At 38.2% G+C, this 25,227-nt stretch overlaps 1 protein-coding gene across 2 annotated transcripts in view; it reads left to right on the top strand.

Moving 5' to 3' along the window:
• oplah (5-oxoprolinase, ATP-hydrolysing) overlaps window positions 1-25,227 on the top strand; it is a 69,804-nt gene that overhangs the window by 17,499 nt on the left and 27,078 nt on the right. For both annotated transcript variants that reach the window (XM_061922015.1, XM_061922016.1), the window contains exons 4-15: window positions 6,358-6,472; window positions 6,621-6,744; window positions 13,338-13,533; window positions 15,246-15,411; window positions 15,480-15,618; window positions 15,746-15,813; window positions 15,887-16,062; window positions 21,425-21,550; window positions 21,628-21,740; window positions 23,017-23,187; window positions 23,271-23,408; window positions 23,469-23,607. In XM_061922015.1, coding sequence (XP_061777999.1) covers window positions 6,358-6,472; window positions 6,621-6,744; window positions 13,338-13,533; window positions 15,246-15,411; window positions 15,480-15,618; window positions 15,746-15,813; window positions 15,887-16,062; window positions 21,425-21,550; window positions 21,628-21,740; window positions 23,017-23,187; window positions 23,271-23,408; window positions 23,469-23,607 — 1,671 coding nt within the window. The remainder of the gene's footprint in view (window positions 1-6,357; window positions 6,473-6,620; window positions 6,745-13,337; window positions 13,534-15,245; window positions 15,412-15,479; window positions 15,619-15,745; window positions 15,814-15,886; window positions 16,063-21,424; window positions 21,551-21,627; window positions 21,741-23,016; window positions 23,188-23,270; window positions 23,409-23,468; window positions 23,608-25,227) is intronic.

Below are 25,227 nucleotides of genomic sequence, written 5' to 3'. Positions count from 1 at the left end.
ATCTAGCTGTTAACACTGAATATTGCATTGTTGCATTTCTTTTCACAGTTTATGAACTTACATTCATATTTTGTTAAAGTATTATTCAATAAATATATTTATAAAGGGTTTTTGAATTGTTTATATTTTTAGAATATTTTGTAAAAATCTCACGTACCTCTCACGTGCTCAACATTTTCTAAAACTACTTATACTGAAATCTTTTAACAAAGTTTTATTTTTAAAAAAAACACAAACAACACATTTAAAATATATATATGTACCTCGAGTAAAAAGTTGAATGTGCATATGAAAGCAACACAAGACTTATAGACAAAGTAATATGACAAAACAAAATGATACTATAAATAAGTAAAAGTAAATGTGAAAAATTCGCAAGATGGCAACTTATGGACATCAGACCAAGGTTTTTCCTGGTTCAATTTGAGGCAGAGGTGGTACATTCCTGACCATGCGCCAGAATTTAAACGCAAAAAATGGTAGTTGTTTTTTTCAATTTACAGTAATGCTGTAAAGAACACCGTAAAATGTATTGTCATTTTTGTTGATTTGATGGGTAAATTGCAGTAAAATCACAAGTCAGTAAAATCACAAGTCAAACAGATATATATATATTTTTTTTACATTTATTTAAACAAAACATGTATGGAAGTATGGTAATATACTGTAATATTTGTTGCAATAATGGATACTATTAAAGTTTAAAAGGCATGCAATTTCAAGCAGTACATATATTTTTTCTGAAAAAATGAAAAAAATCCATTGCATTTAGTGAGAAAATATGAAGTACTTTATTGACACACAACATCTCCTGGTGGTTGCGGGCCAGATAAAATGATGTCGCGGGCCAGATCTGGCCCCCGGGCCTGGAGTTTGGCACCTGTGGCCTAAGCGCTTGCATAAAAGAATGATGGACTCATAGCTTGCGTGGTGGGGCTTCTTTTGCTTGAGTTACTCAGAGGATTCTGAAGCAGCCTTCAAGCGCTCTGTGGACAAAAATTTCCACATGTTGTCACCACCATGAATTATTACATTTTAACTGCCTGGTATGTCCTTTTCTCTGCTCTGTTTCACCTGGACTTTTGACTTTCCTCCTCACAAGAGTAGCTGATTTTAACCGTCATATCTGCAACACTAAAAAACATAAATGTTACTCTGACACGGAGGAAACTTTGTTTTGCTTGTAATGCTTTCTTGGGGTAACTCCTTTTAGTTGACCTTTATTAATTTATGTAAAATGTTCATTAAATGTATTGCCTGACAAAAAGTGATTAAACCTAATATTTTGATATTTACACATTTCATATTTACACATGCACATTTTACTAGAATACCCTTATGAGCATTACATATATCAAAATCAGGTGCTTACTGTACTGTTTACTTGTTGAAATACCCTTCACAAAGCTTAAATCTACCCAAATGGCCACTTTGTTGCTGCCAAAAAAGGATTTCAAGTAATTTTTTGATATTGACACATCTCATCACTGCATATTTTACTACAATACCCTTATGTACATTACATATATCAAAATCAAGTACCTACAGTACTGTTTACTTGTTGTAATGCTCGTTTTAGAGCTAAAAACTACCCAAATGGCCACTTTGCTGCTGCCAAAAATTAATTCCAGATAATATCAATAATAATAATAGGGCAGCACGGTGGAAGAGGGATTAGTGCGTCTGCCTCACAATACGAAGGTCCTGTAATAACATGTGTACCTCACCATATTATTTATATATACTGTATATATTACTAAATACTAGGGCTGTGAATCTTTGGGTGTCCCACGATTCGATTCAATATGGATTCTTGGGGTCACGATTCGATAATATATCGATTTTTTTTTTTTTCCGAATCGATTCTCGATTCAAAAACGATATTTTTCCGATTCAAAACGATTCTGTATTCATTCAATACATAAGATTTCTGCAGGATCTACCCCAGTCTGCTAACTTGCTAGCAGAGTAGTAGATTAAAAAAAAAAAAAGCTTTTATAATTGTAAAGGACAATGTTTTATCAACTGATTTCAATAATGTAAACTTGTTTTAACCATTAAACGAACCAAAAATATGACTTATTTTATCTTTGTGAAAACATTGGACACAGTGTGTTGTCAAGCTTATGAGATGCGATGCAAGTGTAAGCCACTGTGACACTATTGTTCTTTTGTTTTTTTTTTATTATAAATGTCTAATGATAATGTCAATGAGGGATTTTTAATCACTGCAATGCCGAAATTATAACTAATATTGATACTGTTGTTGATAATATTCATTTTTGTTTCACTACTTTTGGTTTGTTCTGTGTCGTGTTTGTGTCTCCTCTCAATTGCTCTGTTTATTGCAGTTCTGAGTGTTGCTGGGTCAGGTTTGGTTTTGGAATTGGATTGCATTGTTATGGTATTGCTGTGTAGTGGTTTGTTGGATTGATTAAAAAAAAAAAAATAGATTTTTTAAAAATGAGAATCGATTCTGAATCGCACAAGGTAAACGATTCGATTCGTATTCGAATCAATTTTTTCCCACACCCCTACTAAGTACATTTTTCTTCTTCTTCTTCTTCTTCCTCTTCCTCTTCTTGTTTCTTGTGAGCTACCTCCAGTATTCAATCCCGGGTTCGGCATCTTTCTGTGTGGAGTTAGCATGTTCTCCCTGCGATTGTGTGGGTTCCCTCTGGGTTCTCCGGTTTCCTCCCACCCCCAAAGACATGCACCTGGGGATAGGTTGATTGGCAACACTAAATGGTCCCTAGTGTGTGAATGTGAGTGTGAATGTTGTCTGTCTATCTCTGTTGGCCCTGTGGTGAGGTGGCGACTTGTCCAGGGTGTATCCCGCCTTCTGCATGATTGTAGCTGAGATTGGCACCAGCGCCCCAAGTGACCCCAAAGGGAATAAGCGGTAGAAAATGGATGCATGGATGGATTAATAATAACAACAACATTTGATATATCTAATAAGGATATTCTAGTAAAATACACATGTATAAATTTCAAAATATTACGTTGAATCATTTTTTGTCAGGCAATATTACATATAATGAAACTTTTAAATAAATGAATACATCCAAACACTTTATAAATATTTATTATGTGCACGAAGAAATAACAGTTACAATAGTATGTAGCTTCCTATCAAGAGGTTTTATCACATCAACATCAGACTAACAACAGTGCTTTAAATCTCTTTAATACCACAGATAAGGCGATCTGTCCTTTTCCGGACACGATAAAGGCCGAAATAATGTCAAACACGTAGCGTACTCAACACAACGCTGTGTTGAGCGATATCAATCATTCTTGTTGGGAAGACACAACATTTTGAACGCAGGAAAAAACCTGAAGACGTAACTGCACTTTTTGTCCATATAGATAAAAAATAGTGTTCATGTTTGAGGTCTAGTCTTACACATAGCACTGCACGATTATGGGCAAAATTTTAGTTACGATTATGTTTATCAATGGCAACACTAAAAATGGTCCCTAGTGTGTGAATGTGAGTGTGAATGTTGTCTGTCTATCTGTGTTGGCCCTGCGATGAGGTGGCAACTTGTCCAGGGTGTAAAATGCCTTCTGCCCGATTGCAGCTGAAATAGGCTCCAGCACCCCCCACAAACCCGAAGGGAATAAACCGTAGCGAATGGATGGATGGAATATTGAAATCACGATTATTAATCATGATTATTCATTATGTTTGGTAAAACAGTGTTGGGGTGTGAACATGACGCCATCATGTCATTTGTAATAGCTAACAAAAATGCTTTAAATAAACGTTATCTATATATTTAAAGACAAATATTTGTGGTTTTTTTTCATTAATAGTATCAGCATGTCAGCTTTTTATCTGTTCGCATTTCGTTGTATGTGTGTAAAACAAAAATCTGTCTGTGCAATGTTGTCATTGGTGTGTGTTTGTGTGTTGTATTTCTACCCTTCTTGAGACATCAACAAGGAAAAGTATCTTCCAAAAAGGAGGTGTGAACAAGTTAGGACATAAATCATGGTCCCAATACGGAAAACCATTCCATCTAATAGAGAATGTCTCATTTGCACCCCTGCTGGTGAAATCTATCAAAATTAGGGTGGTCCCAAAAAGGAGGGATTTTTAAAATTGACTGTGTGTCGCTTTTAAAAGTGCTCCCCCTCTGGCCGACATATGTAATAACAAGTGTGTGTAAGAAATTCAAAAGCGCCCCCTTTGGCCAAAATTTATAAAAAAATAAAACAATATGTATATAGAGACATACTGTAATAACTTGAAGTAAAAATGAAGATTAAAAACCAGTTACAAACAAAAAATTCCGAAAAATTGTAATTACCTAAAAGCAGTCTTTTTCTCACAATGTGTCGACTTTTTTCTCATAAAATTGGGAACAATTTCTCATATTCTTTCTGTTTCTGTAATGTTGCAATATTTCCTCGTAAAATTATTATTTTTTTTATGTAAAATTATTAATTTTTTAAGCAAAATGGTGACATTTGTCATATAAAATTCTGAGTTTTATCACAATGTTGCCAATTTTTTTGCTGTTCTTGTAAAACCGTGAAATTTTTTTAGGAAAATTATGACTTTGGTCATTCCTTTTTGCATAGTAAAATTCCTATTCGTTATTATACTATTGCCAAAAGTGTAAAAAAAAAATGTTTGTGAAATTGCGATTTTTGTCGAGTAGAATAACGACTCTTTTCACAAAATTGCCAAAATCTTAAGCTTTTCTTGTAAAATTGCGACTGTTATTGAGTAAAATTCCAACTTTCATCATAATATTGCACAAATGTCCCGTTTTTCTTGGAAAATTTTTACTTGCGTTGAGTAAAATGACGACCTGTATAATAATACTGACAAAATTCAAAGTTTTTCTTGTGAAATTCCAACACATTTTTCACAACAGGCTTTTTTATACTTGCATATGTATAGCGACCACCTGCGACCTCAAAAGGGACAAGCGGTAAAAAATGAATGAATGGATGGATGGATATCCGCCCGATGGTAGCTGAAATCCATCCATCCATTTGTACCGCTTGTCCCTTTTGGATTGTAAATACATATCTTTATATATCTTGAAAGGGTGGGCCTAAAGAGGTAGGCATTTTTCTCAGGTCTCAAGAAGGTAAGAATTACAAGAATGTGTGTGTGTGTGTTTGTGTGAAAAAAAAAAAATCTGCGCTTCTATATCTGTGTGTTAAAAAATCTGTCTATATTTTGATCAGTGTGTGTGTGTGTGTGTGTTTGTGTGAGAAAAAAAAATTGCGCGTTTATTTCTGTGTAAAAAAATCTGTCTATATTTTGATCGGTGTGTGTGTGTGTGTGTGTGTGTGTGTGTGTGTGTGTGTGTGTGTGTGTGTGTGTGTGTGTGTGTGTGTGTGTGTGTGTGTGTGTAAAGAAAAAATGTGCGTGTATTTCTATGTGTGTAAAAAAATCTGTCTCTATTATGATCGGTGTGTGTGTGTGTAAAGAAAAAATGTGTGTGTATGTGTGTGTCTGTACGCACGGGTGTGTAAACATTTTTTTATTTGCATGACTGTATTTTGTCCTTATGATCTGTTTGTTAAAAAAAATGTTTTCCTGTATTTTGATCTGCATGTGTTTAAAAAAAAAAAAAGTCTTCACGATGGAAGATCTGTGTGTGCGTGCAGCAATTTGATAGTGTAAAAAAATCGGTCTATATTTTGATCGGTGTGTGTGTGTAAAGAAAAAATGTGCGTGCGTGCGTGTGTGTGTGTGTGTGTGTGTGTGTGTGTGTGTGTAAAAAAATGCGTATTTCTATGTGTAAAAAAATCTGTCTCTATTTTGATCAGTGTGTGTGTGTGTGTGTAAAGAAAAAATGTGTGTGTATGTGTGTGTGTCTGTACGCACGGGTGTGTAAAAAAAATTAATCTGCATGACTGTATTTTGTCCTTATGATCTGTTTGTTAAAAAAAAATGTTGTTCGTATTTTGATCTGCATGTGTTTTTTAAAAAAAATGTCTGTCTGTTCAAATTTGTGTAAAGCAGCAACTCTCGATTGACTGTCTTATTTACACAAAACTTTGTTCACACTTCTAAGATGGAAGATTTGTGTGTGCGTGCAGCAATTTTATGGTGTAAAAAATGTGTGACTTCGCCTTTCCTTTGCCTATACTCACCACTAGTGGGCGCCTCGCACCCACTTCTGACAATCACTGTTGAAGCTGACAACAATGGAATCTCCATCACTTTCTTTTCTTACATACACACACATCTAAATGCAGACCCACAAATTAGAACACGGACACGCAAATCGGATTGCACACACACACACACAGACTGAGCTATGCATTTGCAAGTTGAGTGTATTTTTGTGTATCTGGAGCTCATCATGCAATGTGTGCACACAGGAGGTATCCATGCCCGAAGTGCTGTATGAGGAGGTTATCGAGGTGGACGAGCGAGTTGTCCTCCGACAAGATGGCTGCAAACTACCCAGGAAGGATGCCAAGCGTGTTGTAACAGGTGTGTGTGTGTGTGTGTGTGTGTGTGTGTGTGTGTGTGTGTGTGTGTGTGTGTGTGTGTGTGTGTGTGTGTGTGTGTGTGTGTTGGGGGGGATTTCTGTCACTTTAAAATGTTGATGCACTTTTACACTTATTTCGTGTTCCCGCAGGAAGCACCGGGGATAGTCTGGAGGTGTGGCGGGAGCTGGATCTGGAGCATGTGGAGAAGGACCTGAAGGGAGTTCTGTCTCGGGGAATCAGCAGTCTGGCTGTGCTTCTGCTTCACGCCTACACGTTAGTTCTGCCGCCTTTTTTTCCACACTTAAACGACACACTTGACATATGTGCAATGTTGAACAGCAATGAACTGGCTAGAAAGCCATTAGGTAATTACACAAACAACATGTACAATGGAACTTCGATTTATACATTTTCGTGAATAGGAATGTTTGTGTATCAAAGCTCATTTCTCGGTAAGGAACAATGTAAACATGAATTACGGCTTCCAGCCTTGACGAAAGTAAAAGTTAGTGTGTTTTTACACAATAGAAAGCACGGTAACACTTTAGTATGGGGAACACATATTCACCATTAATAGGTTGCTTATTAACGTGCAAATTAGTAATATATTGGCTCTTTAATTTGTCATTATTAAAGGCCTACTGAAACCCACTACTACCCACCACGCAGTCTGATAGTTTATATATCAATGATGAAATATTAACATTGCAACACATGCCAATACGGCCTTTTTAGTTTACTAAATTGCAATTTTAAATTTCCCGGGAGTTTCGTCTTGAAAACATTGTGTAATGATGACGTGTACGCAAGACGTCACAGGTTTTTAGAAAGTATGAGCGCTGCGCACACACACAGCTAAAAGTCGTCTGCTTTAACGGCATAATTACACAGTATTTTGGAGATCTGTGTTGCTGAATCTTTTGCAATTTGTTCAATTAATATTGGAGAAGTCAAAGTAGAAAGATGGAGTTGGGAAGCTTTAGCCTTCAGCCACAAAACACACGGTGATTCCTTGTTTAAAATTCACGGAGGTGAAACTTTACTATGGATCACAGCGGACATGGATCCCAATCGAATGTCAACCAGCAGGTTTCGTTGAGATAATTGTGGTAAAAAGTCGCTTCTTACCGGATATCAACTTAGCTTGTGCCTCCCATACATCTGCCGTCAACTTCCCCGAGACACTGCGCGTCAACACACGGCCTGTTAAATTTACTAAAACACAAGCAACACAATAGAAGGATAAGGGATTTCCCATAATTATCCTAGTAAATGTGTCTAAAAACATCTGAATCCGTCTCAATGCAATCGCGGTTTTTTTTCTTTTCTTTTTTTTGTTTTTTTGTAGTCCGTCGCTATCAATATCCTCAAACACGAATCTTTCATCTTCGCTCAAATTAATGGGGAAATTGTCGTTTTCTTGGTCCGAATAGCTGTTTTTGTTGGAGGCTCCCATTAAAAACAATGTGAATATGTGAGGAGCCATCAACATGTGACGTCATCTTCTGCGACTTCCGGATGAGGCAGGGCTTTTCTCCAGTTGCGAACTTTATCGTGGATGATCTCTACTAAATCCTTTCAGCAAAAATATTGCAATATCGCGAAATGATCAAGTATGACACATAGAATGGACCTGCTATCCCCGTTTAAATAAGAAAATCTCATTTCAGTAGGCCTTTAAGTACTTATTAATGCCTTATTTTTCATGGCCTTATTATACAACCAGTAAGCCATTAACTAAGAATGTTACCTCAATAACCTCATAATTGCTTATTAGTAACCCTAACCCTTATACGTTCCTCTGGTGTCCAAATAACTCTAAATGAAGTGTTTCTATTTATTAACAAAGCCAAAACAACAACAACTGTCCTTATTTACAGCCACCCTGCCGACACGCACACACACACTGTCACTACCACTGTAGTGCACTCATAGTTTGAAATCACAAAACTCCTTAACTTTAACAGCCAGGTCACTACAATGATTAGGAATAAAAGATTATTGGCGTTGAGCCAAAGAAAGGGTGATGAGGGGAGGAGGCAGTGTTGACAACGCTGTGGATCTTGCTGGAATACTTTAAACAATACATTGCTTGTCCATTGCTTTCTTTGGATTTCCTATTGAGATACCAAAAATGTTTTTTAACAAAAAAAGGCTTAAAAAGCACACAAAGTAGCATTCAGCATAATAGCTAACAACGACACTGCTGTGTTAACTGATTGAGCACCGCAGATTGATTAGCCTTCCACAATGGATGTGCTGCCGGGCATAAAATGGCTGTTCTGCAGGTACAAAATGGTTGGATGAAACGTTCGTACAAGACAAGGTTCATACAACAAAGCATGTTTTTATTTTGTCTGTGCTTCGTATATCGTAAAGTTTGTATAATGAGGGATTTGTAAATTGAGGTTCCACTGTACATCCTATATGGGAGTGGCCTATTAATCGATCAGTAATGGTAGTAAATTGTGTCTGAATAATTTAATTGTGCAGAATGGATTCTTGTTTAAAAGGGACCTGCACTTTTTTTTTATCATATACTATCCCTATATTAGACCAGAACACATTTTTTAAATATATATTAGCATTCTAATTCCTAGTATACAGCAAGTACGAAATGGCTAACAATGCAGCGAATGGGAGGACACTATTGCACCCATGAAGCCCTCTAAATAAACCGCCAAAAACTGCCAACAATACTCCCTTTTACATCTTGTGACCTGAATATTAACCAAGTATTATCAATATTGTTATTAAAAGTGCTAACGCAGCCGATCTATTCTTAGCACCACCATGATGACAGAATGATAACTAGCTTATGTAGCTTTTGACATACTGAGGCAGTGAGCTGCTGCATCACTTCTGAGTTGGTAAAAGTTCATTCTAGATCAGGGTTACTCAAACTATGATACGCGGACAATGTCGTGGTATGCCAAAAAAATTACTTGATTAAAGTACAGTGTTTAATCTTCCTAAATTTTAAACACAATGTTACTGTTCAAACTGTGTGTAATGCTACAATGGCCAGAAATATTAAATATACTTGTTAAATAAAACCGCTGCCTTGTGTTTAATGAATTTGTAGCCCTACTACATTACTGTATTTTATTGTTTGTCGTTATGGTGGTTCTTGGAGAGCCAAGTGTTTTCTGAGGTGGTGCTTGGTGGAAAAAGTTTGAGAACCACTAATCCAGATTATAAATCATGGCTCTCATTTGTTTAGTCGAAGAATGTGGCCATAAACCGAGAAGTTGGTCAACTTTGACATTCAACTTAGACCAGAGGTTGGCAACCTTCAGCATACAACGAGCCATTTGAGCCCATTTCTAACCAAAGTAAACCCACCTAGAGCCGCAAATTCTGTTTGATCCCTAAAATGACAATAACACTACTTTTAGTTACAACTCAGCAAGTATTTTTGCAATGATTAGCTTTCTGCAGCAATTCCAAAAAGCAAACAGGTGAATCACACTCATCAACAGTAAACGCAAAAAAAAATGTCCATGAAGCATTTAATGTTCTATTTTCATCAGAAATGTTTCCCTTTTTTATTTGCCCATTGCTAATTTACTGGGGGTTGACCTCTAAAACAATGCAATTGCTTGGCAGCAAAATGACGACAAAATATTGCAAGATCACAAACTCTCTAAAATAAAAACGGCTACATTAAAATAGACAAACTAAAAACAATTTATTCCTCCCACCTCCAAAGACATGCACCTGGGGATAGGTTGATTGGCAACACTAAATGGTCCCTAGTGTGTGAATGTGAGTGTGAATGTTGTCTGTCTATCTGTGTTGGACCTGCGATGAGGTGGCGACTTGTCCAGGGTGTACACCGCCTTCCACCCGATTGTAGCTGAGATAGGCACCAGCGCCCCCCGCGACCCTAAAGGGAATAAGCGGTAGAAAATGGATAGATGGATGGATGGACATTAAAATTAAATAGCCAATATTTATTAACATTTTTAAAAGCCAAAGGGAGCCAGGGTGGAGGTATGAAAGAGCCGCATGCGGCTCCAGAGCCGTGGGTTGCAGACCCCTGACTTAGACCCTGGAGATAGTGAGAAAGTCACGAAAAGGCGCTTGTTTTTTTGTTTTTTGTCTGTGTGAGTATGATGATTAATTCTTCATCTAAACGGGAGGATATGAACAAATTACCATATTTTTCGGAGTATAAGTCGCTCCGGAGTATAAGTGGCACCTGCCGAAAATGCATAATAAAGAAGGAAAAAAACATACATTAATCGCAATGGAGTATAAGTTGCATTTTGGGGGAAATTTTTGATAAAATCCAACACCAAGAACAGACATTTGGAAGGCAATTTAAAATAAATAAAGAATAGTGAACAACAGGCTGAATAAGTGTACGTTATATGACACATAAATAACCAACTGAGAAGGTGCCTGGTATGTTAACGTAACATATTATGGTAAGAGTCATTCAAATAACTAGAACATATAGAACATGATATACGTTTACCAAACAATCTGTCACTCCTAATCGATAAATCCCATGAGATCTTATACGTGTGTAGTCTCTTACATGAATGAGCTAAATAATATTATTTGATATTTAACGGTAATGTGTTAATAATTTCACACATAAGTCGCTCCTGAGTATAAGTCGCACCCCTGACCAAACTATAAAAAAAACTGCGACTTATAGTCCGAAAAATACGGTAATCAGTATTAAAAAGCATTACCATAATCAAATATGGTGCTTACACCAAGTAATTACAAGACTAGTATTGCCCATACTGATACTGATATGTTTGACTAGATCAGTGGTTCTCAAATGGGGGTACTTGAAGGTATGCCAAGGGGTACGTGAGATTTTTAAAAAATATTCTAAAAAAAGCAACAATTTAAAAATCCTTTATAAATAGATTTATTGAATAATACTTCAACAAAATATGAATGTAAGTTCATAAACTGTGAAAAATAATGCAACAATGCAATATTCAGTGTTGACAGCTAGATTTTTTTTGTAGACATGTTCCATAAATATTGATGTTAAAGATTTCTTTGTTTGTGAAGAAATATTTAGATGTAAGTTCATGAATCTAGATGGATCTCTATTACAATCCCCAAAGAGGGCACTTTAAGTTGATGATTACTTCTGTGTGTAGAAATCTTTATTTATAATTGAATCACTTGTTTATATTTCAACAACTTTTTAGTTATTTTTATATCTTTTTTTCCAAATAGTTCAAGAAAGACCACTACAAATGAGCAATATTTTTGCACTGTTATACAATTTAATAAATCAGAAACTGATGACATAGTGCTGTATTTTACTTCTTTATCTCTTTTTTTCAACCAAAAATACTTTGCTCTGATTAGGGGGTACTTGAATTGAAAAAATGTTCACAGGGGGTACATTACTGAAAAAAGGTTGAGAACCACTGGACGAGATCATTGAATAATGCTGGGAATTAGTTCATTATGATAACACAGGAAAAATATGTTCAGTAAAGCTATATATTTTTTTCCAACTAAATATACAATCTAAAACAATATAATAGCATACCATATTTCGTTGAATTACCACAGGGCATATAGTATGTGCCTGCCTTGAATTACTGCCGGGTCAAACTCGCTTCCCAAAATAATTAGCGCATGCTTAGTATTACCGCCTGGTCAAACTCGTGACGTCACAAGTGACACTTCCACTGTCATCATTTTCAAAATGGAAGAGGCTGATTTCAATACCGGTAATTTGAAATCGCATGAAGGGAAGAAGATAAAGATCTATTCAGTAGGATTTAAGGTCCAAGCTTACATCACACTCAAATTTTTACTGCATACCTTTGGTAAGTGCCGGAGTGAGAAGAGGTTTTAAAATAATTAGCGCATGCTTACTTTTACCGCATGCCTTTGGTAAGCGCAGGAGTGAGAGGTTTCAAATTAAGTAGCGCCCCGTCGGCAATTCAAGGAAATACGGTATAAGTAAACAAATTTAAAAATCATGTTTTACTACACACAATTATTTGAGAAATAAGTCCATCCATCCATCCATCCATTTTCTACCGCTTGTCCCTTTTGGGCTCGTGGGGGATCGCTGGAACCTATCTCAGCTGCATTTGGGCGGAAGGCGGTGTACACCCTTGGACAAGTTGCAATCTCATCACAGGGCCAACACAGATAGAAAGACAACATTCACACTCACATTCACACACTAGGGACCATTTAGTGTTGCCAATCAACCTATCCCCAGGTGCATGTCTTTGGAGGTGGGAGGAAGCCGGAGTACCCGGAGGGAACCCATGCAGTCACGGGGAGAACATGCAAACTCCACACAGAAAGATCCCGAGCCTGGGGTTGAACTCAGGACTACTCAGGACCTATGTATTGTGAGGCAGATGCACTAACCCCTCCTCCACCGTGCTGCCCGAGAAATAAGTCACTTTTGCAAAATTGCAAAATAACAAAAAGTAATAACAATGTTACAACTATTTTTTTATTTGTAAGGGGTCTAGAGTAAATACAAAAAATACAATTTTGCAAAGTCAGTCTTATATTTTAAGAAACACGTTTTTTTCCCTTTGATTTTTTTACATAAAAACATATTTTTAAAACAATTAGGGTACTATAGTCGAATGCACATCTCCAAACAATATGTTATTTATTGCAGACATGAGTGATGTCACTCACACACACCACCAACCTGTGCAGTTGCAGCAACACACTAGCTCAAAATAAAAGTTCTCTCGTTCAAATGAATTGGTCGTAAAACGGAGGACTCGTCTTATATTTGTGTTGATGCAGTATTTTCTTTATTTGCTCACATCTTTTGTGTAGAGAACTTTAGAAAGAAATGCGGCCCAATCCTTTTTGTTTTTCCCTCTTTATTGCCCCCTCAGATGGTCGGAGCATGAGAAAGCCGTGGGTGCCCTGGCCCGTCAACTGGGCTTCACTCAGGTGTCGCTGTCCTCCGAGGTCATGCCCATGGTTAGGGCGGTCCCTCGAGGTTACACCGTGTGCGCCGACGCCTACCTCACACCCAAAATTCGGGAGTATCTAAAAGGTTTTACCTCTGGGTTCAAAGGAGGTTTGAAGGTATGTACTTCGAAGTCAGCAGTGTCCAAACCTTTTCCACCGACAAGCCAAAACATGTGGGGGCTATTTAAAAAAATGAAATGAAATTATTTTATTAAAAAAATAAAAAGCTAGAAACAAACGTTAAATACTGTATATTTATCTACAAAACTTTGTGTCAGCTTTAAAGGGGAATTGCACTTTTTTTTTAATGTTGCCTATCTTTCACAATCGTTATGAGAGACAAGTACACGCACACGTCTTTTTTTTTTAGGATTTTAAAGATTGTAAAAAACACTTGAAAGATGCAGCTAATGAGAGTAACCTCTAAAACAACTTCAAAACCTCCAACATTTTATATACAGTACACACTGCAAGTTTATATATAATGTAGTAACAGACATCTTCATAACAATAAGTAATATGAACAATATTTACCATATTTGACATTTTTAATCATTTCCAAGACCAATTTCTTCTGCGCATTGATTTAGTTTTCATAGACATAAAGTTCCGACTTTTGGCAACAAATTTTTTGTTCCTACAGCCGGAATGATACCTAACTCAAGGCAACTAAGGTAGCAAGAAGAGGTGAAAGGTCAGGTACTGTAATTTAAAGTTAAGATCAACTATTTATTGGCCAGGCCGATTATCGGCACCAATATTGATATAGGAATTATTTTTTTTATATATATATATATATATATATATATGTATATATATATGTATATATACATATATATATATATATATATATGTATATATATATATATATATATATATATATATATGTATATATATATATGTATATATATATATATATATATATATATATGTATATATATATATATGTGTATATATATATATATATATATATATGTATATATATATATATATATGTATATATATATATATATATATATATATATATATATATATATGTATATATATATACATATACATATATATATGTAAATATATATATACACACACATTGGTATGTACATTACAACTACAACAGAAATTCATCAGCAGATACAATATATACACATATGATATCAGTACTTAGAAAATAACAAATTGTGATAAGTACGAAGTAAGTTAGTAGTAATAATCAGTGCTTTGTTCAGTTTTCAGAAATGCAAATGTTGATGCTCCTCTTAGACGTATGTAATAAAGGCTTTTGTGAAGTCCCCCCGATATTTTTTGTTGTGCTCAGTTAACCACAACATTAGTGCCGCATAAAAACTTGTCGCTCCTGGTCTGTTTCCTAAAAAATTATGTTAAAAAACACCAAATTAAAACCTTGTCCAGCTGTTTACTGACATGTACTAATCGTGTTTATCTAAATTTTACTGCAAATAAATATCGGCTCCAAATATAGGTTATCGGCCTCTGTGATTACTAATAATTGGTATCGGTAAAACCATACCATATAAAACACATCGTTTTTGTATCAAGTGGGGTTTGCCATTCAAACTAAATTTCTGCACATTTTACTTCAGTAGTAAACAAAATACCTTTTTAAATGTGCTCGATTTAGCAAGCCTTGTGACACTTTAACAAGTACAAAGTATGCACCATTTGCTTTATATTATACTGAACTTTGAAATTTTAGTTCATAATAATAATCCTTTTGCTTCCTTCCTATTTACTTCCTCTTTTGGGTTCTATATTTTTTTTGGCGTCTAACTTGTTGAATAAATTGCAGTTTGGGATAATATATTTTGTAGGATGTGGACGTCCTGTTTATGCAGTCAGACGGTGGTCTGACTCCCATGCAGCAGTTCTGCGGTTCGCGTGCCGTCCTGTCTGGCCCCGCGGGCGGAGTGGTGGGCTACGCCATCACCTCCTACAGCCAAATGGAGAATAGACCTGTGATTGGCTTCGACATGGGCGGTGAGTCCACGTGCGCAACTGTAACATAATTGTGCACCGTATTCCTTCCGTGTTTTGTGATTCTGCAGGGACGTCCACTGACGTGAGTCGTTACGCGGGCCAGTATGAGCACGTGTTTGAAGCCACCACGGCCGGCGTCACCCTGCAGGCCCCTCAGCTGGACATCAACACTGTAGCAGCAGGCGGAGGCTCGAGACTCTTCTTCAGGTTTGTCACTAAATAATTTTCTCCTGTTGATTGTTCATACAACACAATGCAAGCAGAATTGTTAACAATAACGATGTCAATGTAGCCTATTTATAGTCAATATTCTGTATACTCATTTCCTTGTCAGGTCAGGGATGTTTGTGGTTGGACCAGAGTCTGCTGGTGCGCATCCAGGACCGGCCTGCTATAGGAAAGGTAGCTCATTTCAAATGCGCCTGACTCCGATTAATACTTACATCATACTTCACATTCCATGCCTGTCTCCCAGGTGGTCCTCTGACTGTGACGGATGCTAACTTAGCTTTGGGCCGCCTCCTGCCGTCCTTCTTCCCCAAGATCTTTGGGCCTGGAGAGAATGAGCCTCTGTCCCAGGAGGAGACCATGACGCATTTCCGTCAGCTGACCCATGAGATCAACCACTTCTTGGCCTCTAACCAATCGCAAGTATGAGGATTAGGAATGTGCAAATCCATCAACACAATTGCATGAATAAGTATCCCCTGTGGGCTTCATGGTGGCAGAGGGGTTAGTGCGTCTGCCTCACAATACAAAGGTCCTGAGTAGTCAGGGTTCAATCCCGGGCTCAGGATCCTTCTGTGTGGAGTTTGCATGTCCTCCCCGTGAATGCGTGGGTTCCCTCCGGGTACTCCGGCTTCCTCCCACCTCCAAAGACATGCACCTGGGGATAGGTTGATTGGCAACACTAAATGGGAGTGTGAATGTTGTCCGTCTATCTGTCTTGGCTCTGCGATGAGCTGGCGACTTGTCCAGGGTGTACACTGCCTTCCGTCCGATTGTAGCTGAGATAGGCACCAGCGCCCCCCGCAACCCCAAAGCGAATAAGCGGCAGAAAATGGATGGATGGAGTATCCCCTGTGATTGACTCTGTACTTACTTTTTGTCCCCCGTAGGGTTGTGCGATGTCAACAATATACATTATAAATGATATAAATTTGGCTGACGGTAGAGGTGTTGATCGTTGTAGCGGGATAATGTCTGTTGATGACACATTCTTGCTTTGTCACGCAAGTTTGACAGCAAAAAGCTAACAAACCCGTCCTCAACACAATGCAGCATTTTTGTTAGCGGCTAATGTCCCTCCACAGTGCAATGCCACTTCTAAGTCAGTAATCCTCACCTCCCTGGCGGCAAATAAACTAAGTTTTTTTTTTAAAGTAGCGTTATCACTGGAGGACGAGGAATAGTAAAACATGCTACACTACACACCATGAGAGGATATACTAACCGCAAGCTTGAGCTCCTGGTTGTAAACAAAGGTGGGCTGATCAATACAAATATTGACAGTAATGATACCAATTAGTGTAGTATCAGTTTGACACAGCAGTGGTTACATTTTTTTTCTTACTGTCAAAATTAATGTTGTCGTTTTTATTATTGTTAACAAACTCAGGAAATACTGTATGTTCCTTGATACGGAAGGACTTCAAGAGAAAAAAACAAGAGATTTAAATCAGAGCCAGTAGTAGAAAATAAAAATAAAAATATATATTCTGTATATACAGTGGGGCAAAAAAGTATTTATTCTGCCACCGATTGTGCAAGTTCTCCCACTTAAAATGATGACAGAGGTATGTTATTTTCATCATAGGTACACTTCAACTGTGAGAGACAGAATGTGAAAAAGAATCCAGGAATTCACATTGTAGGAATTTCAAAGAATTTATTTGTAAATGATGGTAGTAAATAAGTATTTGGTCAACCATTCAAAGCTCTCACTGATGGAAGGAGGTTTTGGCTCAAAATTTCACGATACATGGCCGCATTCATTCTTTCCTTAACACGGATCAATCGTCCTGTCCCCTTAGCAGAAAAACAGCCCCAAAGCATGATGTTTCCACCCCCATGCTTCACAGTAGGTCTGGTGTTCTTGGGATGCAACTCAGTATTTCTTCTTCCTCCAAACACAACGAGTTGAGTTTATACCAAAAAGTTCTATTTTGGTTTCATCTGACCACATGACATTCGCCCAATCCTCTGCTGTATCATCCATGTATCCATTTTGGTATAAACTCAACTCGTGGTGTTTGGAGGCAGAAGAATACTGAGTTGCATCCCAAGAACACCATACCTACTGTGAAGCATGGGGGTGGAAACATCATGCTTTGGGGCTGTTTTCCTGCTAAGGGGACAGGACGATTGATCCATGGTAAGGAAAGAATGAATGGGGCCATGTATCGTGAAATTTTGAGCCAAAACCTCCTTCCATCAGTGAGAGCTTTGAATGGTTGACCAAATACTTATTTTCCACCATAATTTACAAATAAATTCTTTAAAATTCCTACAATGTGAATTCCTGGATTTTTTTTTCACGTTCTGTCTCTCACAGTTGAAGTGTACCTATGATAACAATTACAGACCTCTGTCATCATTTTAAGTGGGAGAACTTGCACAATCGGTGGCTGACTAAATACTTTTTTGCCCCACTGTATATATTGTTACAGCACCATTTTGTGTTTTTCTCTGATTATATGTGTCATCAAACATTGAAATCTTGAACATTTTCAGTATCCGCATTTGCATGACCCATACTGACCCTGTAACTACTATTAGATCGATACCCCAATTTGTAGTATCGCCCAAAACCTTTGTAGTCTCCAAACAACAGAAAAATTAGTGCTTATTCGTTTTAATAAAAGTGTATATAGAGCATGTTACAACAGAAAGTAACAAATAGTAAAAAGTATCAAATAGATAATTAGGTTACCGCATATGTCAGCAGCTCAATTAGGAGCCTTTGTAATCCATTTTGAAATTGTTCTATTATCATTTACATAGTAAATATAATATGATGATATGTATCGTTATCGCAGGTGGCTGCAGTATAGATTTTAGGAGGTACAGCCTATCCCTCGACCCACGGCTGACAAGTCGCTGGCTGTTAATATGTCTCCATACACCGTGCGCAGAAGCTCCAGTAAGTTATTAATAATCACCTCCATTGCGGCAAATAAACGGCATTTCTTAGTGTCTTCGGTATTCCCAAGTATTATTATCACTGGAGGGTGAGTCTAAACATGTTACACAACAAGAGCAAGCCAGCAGTAGTGATTCTAATAGCTGAGCTAACAGATAAAATAGCTTTATACAACACTAATACATAAGTGCTTGAAATTTTAAGAAGTGTGTAGAACCAGGTTACATAGAAAGTAAGCACTTATTAATAGGAAATTTAGATTAGATTAGTAGATTAATAAAATCCTGGAAAGAGAAGATACTATAACAACTGTTGGTGTGTCGGCATTGTCACAGAGGAAGGGACATCCATAAATGAGTGGTGTCGATACCAAAGGTAGTATCAGTACATGATTAGTACTAGATGGATTAGATCAATATTTTAATTTTCTCCATTTTTTTTGTTTATGTTCACAAACTTGGGGAATAATTCCCTGGACACAAAAGGATCCTAAATTATTTAAATGAGTAGTACCGTATTTTTCGGACTATAAGTCACATATACTGCGGAGCAACTTATGTGTGTAATTATTAACACATTACCGTAAAATATCAAATAATATTATTTATCTCATTCGCGGAAGAGACGAAGAAAATGTCAGCAATCGTCACACACACGTCAACCAATAAGAATTCGGCGGGGGAGGGTCATGGCAGAAGTGCATTGTGGGTCATGGAATGCTAACTGCTATATGCTACTGCCGTAGCTATTCAAATGGATCCTTTCATCATTGGCGGTAATTTATAAAAACTGAGAAGGGCTGAACAAAAATGGCACCGAAAAGGAAATCATGTACTGCAGATTACAAGCTGGACGTAGTGAAATATGCAGCAGAAAACGACAAGAGGAAGCGGCGCATCCCTTTGGAGTTGGCAGAGTTGTTTAGAAGCGACATCGAGGAAGAAGATTTCATGGGATTTATCGATTAGGAGTGACAGATTGTTTGGTAGACGTATAGCATCTTCTATATGTTATAGTTATTTGAATGACTCTTACCATAATATGTTACTTTAACATACCAGGCACCTTCTCCGTTGGTTATTTATGTGTCATATAACGTACACTTATTCAGCCAGTTGTTCACTATTCTTTATTTAATTTAAATTGCCTTTCAAATGTCTATTCTTGGTGTTGGATTTTATCAAATAAATTTCCCCCCAAAATGCGACTTATACTCCAGTGCGACGTATATATTTTTTATTCCTTCTTTATTATGCATTTTTGGCCGGTGCGATGTATACTCCAGAGCGATTTATTATCTGAAAAATACGGTAGATAGTATTTTTTTCTTTTTTTTTTGTAATTGTTTACTATTGACTTTGTTTCAATCTAACAATTGTATGTAACAAAGGAGAATAAGAAACTTGGTTAAATATTGTATTGATAATGTAAAACACTACAAATACATTTTAAAATGTACAGTTAATACATGTGATCGGTATAGGCCAGGGGTCGGCAACCTTTATCACTCAAAGAGCCATTTTGACCCGTTTCACACATTAAAGAAAACCATGGGAGCCACAAAACTTCCCCCTCTTATCCCCACAATTTTCCCCGCTGTCTTTCTTTTTTTCTCCATCCCCTCCTGCCCAGCTGCATCAAATGATAATATAAATACATTTAATAAAGTCAAATACAAATAAGGCAAAAAGAGAAGAATCCTACACTTCTCTTTTGTAAAGTAAATCGGAACGGCCGATTTGCCTGAGAAGCTGGACAGGACAAAAAAAATAAAATTAAAAAAGAAATAACACTGCATATAAAGTTTAATTTTTTTGCTTTGTACTATATATAAACTATTATGGGTTACATTTATGAAATCAATGAACGACAGCAGAGAAAATTAAATTCCTGCATGCAACAAAACGTTTTTAACTCCGAAAAAGACGTCGGGTTGAAGGTTAAGTAAAATACTTCATGTCTGTTTAAGTCCTCCTTGTAGTAATGAAAAAACAAAACGCCGAACTTAAATTATCCACTGGCAGAGAACCAAAAATGCCGTCCTCTGTCTCTGTTCTGTCATCCTTTTACATCAGCTGCCAACCAAAATAATAAAACGTCTATTTCACTGAACAATTAAAAAATGTGAATATATGCAAAATTATAGGAAATTAAAATATTTATCATTCTTGGTCAATGTGATTTCTGCTCTTGAACCGCAGCGGACAGCGTCTCTACATCAGGGCTGTATGACGTCACCTTTATCTTCTCACAGGATTGTAAACTCTCATCTGAGGCGTGTGCGATGTTTGTTTTTAATAAAGTTCATGTTGGAGAACACCTGTTCACATATGTGGATCCAAAGATCGACAGGACTCCAAGTGCATACTTTTTCATGTTCACATAAAAGTCAGGGATAGCGTTCCAAGTTTCAAACATAAGTTTGTCTGGCTTTGGGAGGTTTTCAATATCACACCATTTGTGATTCTGAACAACAATGGCTTTCTAGCGTGAAACATCTTCAAAGTCCGCTGTCAGGCGCTTTAACCCACATGTCTTTGTCGGCGTCTCCGTCCTGCAGCAGCTGGCGGCTGTTGCAGGACGGAGACGCGCGCGGCACATCCCTAGATGTGCGCGGCCGTGGGCGTGTCCCGAGGTTTGACAAGCACCCTGGCCGTGACAAGCTGACCCGCATCAGAGTGATCGAAGAGCCGCGGTTTGCCGACCCCATGTATAGGCGATCTCACGAATGGATGATCAGTATCGGAATGAGCAGAGGATGTTTGTGTTCATCATGTTGTGATTATGCATAATTACAATATAGTCCACTACAATGATTTGTTTGTGTCGTACTTGAATATTAGATACTAATATCCGTGGGATTTTTTTCAGGCTGGTGCAAATAGCGCCAAAAACTCCCACAACAGCCAATCAGAGATGACTTTGGAAGACGTGGCCATCGGATTCATCCGTGTGGCGAACGAGGCGATGTGTCGACCAATCAGAGCCCTGACGCAGGTCGCCAAGTTGCGACTTTTGTATCACCGCCTGTGAAGTTTGTGGAGTGTTACCGTTTGTGTGTTTGCTCTCTCCAGGCTAAGGGCCATGACACATCTCAGCACGTGTTGGCGTGTTTCGGGGGCGCCGGGGGCCAGCATGCGTGTGCCATCGCTCGAGCGCTCGGGATGAAGACAGTCTTCATACATAAGTAGGAATGACACCCGGTGGGGTTTACAGTCAATTTATTAGGTACACTGCTAATATGCAAGAGCTTTGGATAGTATTGTGTGTGTGGGCTTTTCCACTGTATCAAATATAAGTTTTCTGAATAAAACCATTTTTTTACAGTTAATTTTATTCAGTGGTATGGCCCTTGTAATAAACTATATTGCTTAAAGTATTTGGCCACCTGCCTTGACTCACATATGAACTTGAAGTGCCATCCCATTCCTAACCCATAGGGTTCAATATGACCTTTTGCAGCTATTACAGCTTCAACTCTTCTGGGAAGGCTGTCCACAAGGTTGCAGAGTGTGTTTATAGGAATTTTTGACCATTTTTCCAAAAAGGCATTATCACACACTGATGTTGGTCAAGAAGGCCTGCCTCAGTCTCCCTTCTAATTCATCCCAAAAGTGTTCTATCAGGTTCAAGTCAGGACTCTGTGCAAGCCAGTCAAGTTCATCCACACCAGACTCTGTCATCCATGTCTTTATAGACCTTGATTTGTGCACTGTTAGAAGAGGAAGGGGCCCGCTTCAAACTGTTCCCACAAGGTTGGAGCATGGAATTGTCCAAAATGTTTTGGTATCCTGAAGCATTCTAAGTTCATTTCACTGGAACTAAGAGGCCAAGCCCAACTCCTGAAGTACAACCCCACTCCATAATTCCTCCTCCACCACATTTCACACTCGGCACAATGCAGTTCGAAATGTAGCATTCTCCTGGCAACCTCCGAACCCAGACTGGTCCATTAGATTGCTAGATTGAAAAGCGTGATTCATCACTCCAGAGAAGGCGTCTCCACTGCTCTAGAGTCCAGTGGTGACGTGCTTTACACCACTGCATCCCACGCTTTGCATTGGACTTGGTGATGTATGGCTTAGATACAGCTGCTCGGCTATGGAAGCCCATTCCATGAAGCTTTCTGCGTACTGTACGTGGGCTAATTGAGAGGTCACATGAAGTTTGGAGCTCTGTAGCAACTAAATGTGCAGAAAGTTGGCGACCTCTTTACACTATGCGCTTCAGCATCCGCTGACCCCTCTCTGTCAGTTTACATGGCCTACCACTTTGTGACTGAGTTGCTGTTGTTCCCAAACGCTTCAATTTTTGGGGAAATACAGTGTATTTTGGTATTTTGATTAGCTACATTTTATGCAGCTGTACACCTGCTAGTGTACCTAATGAAGTCACACATACACCAATCCAATTGTTTACTTTTGTCTTTGTGCAAATATGTGTGTTTCTGCTCACATCATTAGGTACAGTGGCGTGCTGTCGGCCTACGGTCTGGCTCTAGCGGACGTGGTGGAGGAGGTGCAGGAGCCGTGCTCGCTGCAGTATGAGAAGAACTCATTTGGCGAGTTGGACCGCAGAGTGGATCTCCTGTCCAAACGCTGCCAGGACACACTGCTAGCCCGCGGATTCAATAGGTTGGACGCGATTAAAACACTCTTGTACTACTGCAGTTAGGATGCCTTACAGTATTTTTGCCTTTTGTTCCTCATCCTCACAGTGGCCAAATAACCACTGAAGTCTTTCTCCATCTGCGCTACGAGGGCACAGACTGCGCTCTCATGGTGACGGCTGACGGTTACCCCGGAAACCAGCGCACCTGTCGAGCGGGCGATTTCCGCAGCGCTTTCACTAAAAGGTTTGTGCACTTAAATAGTACCAAATGTTGACTTGGAGCTGAGTCACTGTTCTTTTTAAGGTACCTGAAGGAGTTTGGGTTCACCATCTCAGACAGGCCCATCATGGTGGATGACATCAGAGTGCGGGGCTGTGGGAAGTCTGGGATCAAATCGGTGTACAAACCAAAGAAGGGACACGGTCAAGCCAAACCCGTCACGGTAACTGGATAGCCTTACTAATAACCACATTTTTGACATACTGTAAATCCACTATTTATAATCGGGGCCTTTGTTGACCTAAACCGCACAGTTGTACAAACCCCGTTTCCATGTGAGTTGGAAAATTGTGTTAGATGTAAATATAAATGGAATACAATGATTTGCAAATCCTTTTCAACCCATATTCAGTTGAATGCACTACAAAGACAACATATTTGATGTTCAAACTCATAAACTTTATTTTTTTTTTTTCAAATAATATGGCTGCAACACGTGCCAAAATAGTTGGGAAAGGGCATGTTCATCACTATGTGTAACATCACTTTTTCTTTAAACAACACTCAATAAACGTTTGGGAAATGAGGAAACTAATTTTTGAAGCTTTGAAAGTGGAATTCTTTCCCATTCTTGTTTTATGTAGCGCTTCAGTCGTTCAACAGTCCGGGGTCTCCGCTGTCGTATTTTACGCTTCATATTGCGCCACACATTTTCGATGGGAGACAGGTCTGGAATGTAGGCGGGCCAAGAAAGTACCCACACTCTTTTTTTTACGAAGCCACGCTGTTGTAACATGTGGCTTGGCATTGTCTTGCTGAAATAAGCAGGGGCGTCCATGATAACATTGCTTAGATGACAGCATATGTTGCTCCAAAACCTGTGTGGACCATTCAGTATTAATGGTGCCTTCACAGATGTGTAAGTTAACCATGCCTTGGGCACTAATACACCCCCATACCATCACAGATTCTGGCTTTTGAACTTTGTGCGTATAACAATCCGGATGGTTATTTTCATCTTTGTTCCGAGGACACCACGTCCACAGTTTCCAAATATAATTTGAAATGTGGACTCGTCAGACCACAAACCACTATTACACTTTGCATCAGTCCATCTTAGATGAGCTCGGGCCCAGCAAAGCTGGCGGCGTTTCTGGGTGTTGTTGGAAAATGGGCTTTGCTTGGGAGAGTAGAGTTTTAACTTGCACTTACAGATGTGGCGATAAACTGTAGTTACTGACAGTGGTTTTCTGAAGTGTTCCTGAGCCCATGTGGTGATATCCTTTACACACCGATGTCGGTTTTTGATGCAGTACCGCCTGAGGGATCAAAAGTCCATAATATCATCGCTTATGTGTAGTGATTTCTCCATATTCTCTGAACCTTTTGATGACTTTACGGACCGTAGATGGTAAAATCCCTAAATTCCTTGCAATAGCTCGTTGAGAAATGTTGTTCTAAAACTGTTCGACAATTTGATAACAAATTGGTGACCCTCACCCCATCATTGTTTGTGAATTACTTAGCATTTCATGGAAGCTGCTTTTATACCCAATCATGGCACCCAACTGTTCCCAATTAGCCTGCACACCCGTGGGATGTTCCAAATAAGTGTTTGATGAGCATTCCTCAACTTTTTCAGTATTTATTGCCACCTTTCCCAACTTCTTTGTCACGTGTTGCTGGCATCAAATTCTAAAGTTAATGATTATTTGCACAAAAAAAATGTTTATCAGTTTGAACATTAAATATGTTGTCTTTGTAGCATATTCAACTGAAAATGGGTTGAAAAGGATTTGCAAATCATTGTACTCCGTTTATATTTACATCTAACACAATTTCC

Source organism: Nerophis ophidion, linkage group LG15 (assembly GCF_033978795.1).
Source record: "Nerophis ophidion isolate RoL-2023_Sa linkage group LG15, RoL_Noph_v1.0, whole genome shotgun sequence".
NCBI lineage: Eukaryota > Metazoa > Chordata > Actinopteri > Syngnathiformes > Syngnathidae > Nerophis > Nerophis ophidion.
Note: the sequence above shows the minus strand (reverse complement) of the source record. Positions and strands in the feature narration are given on the sequence as shown.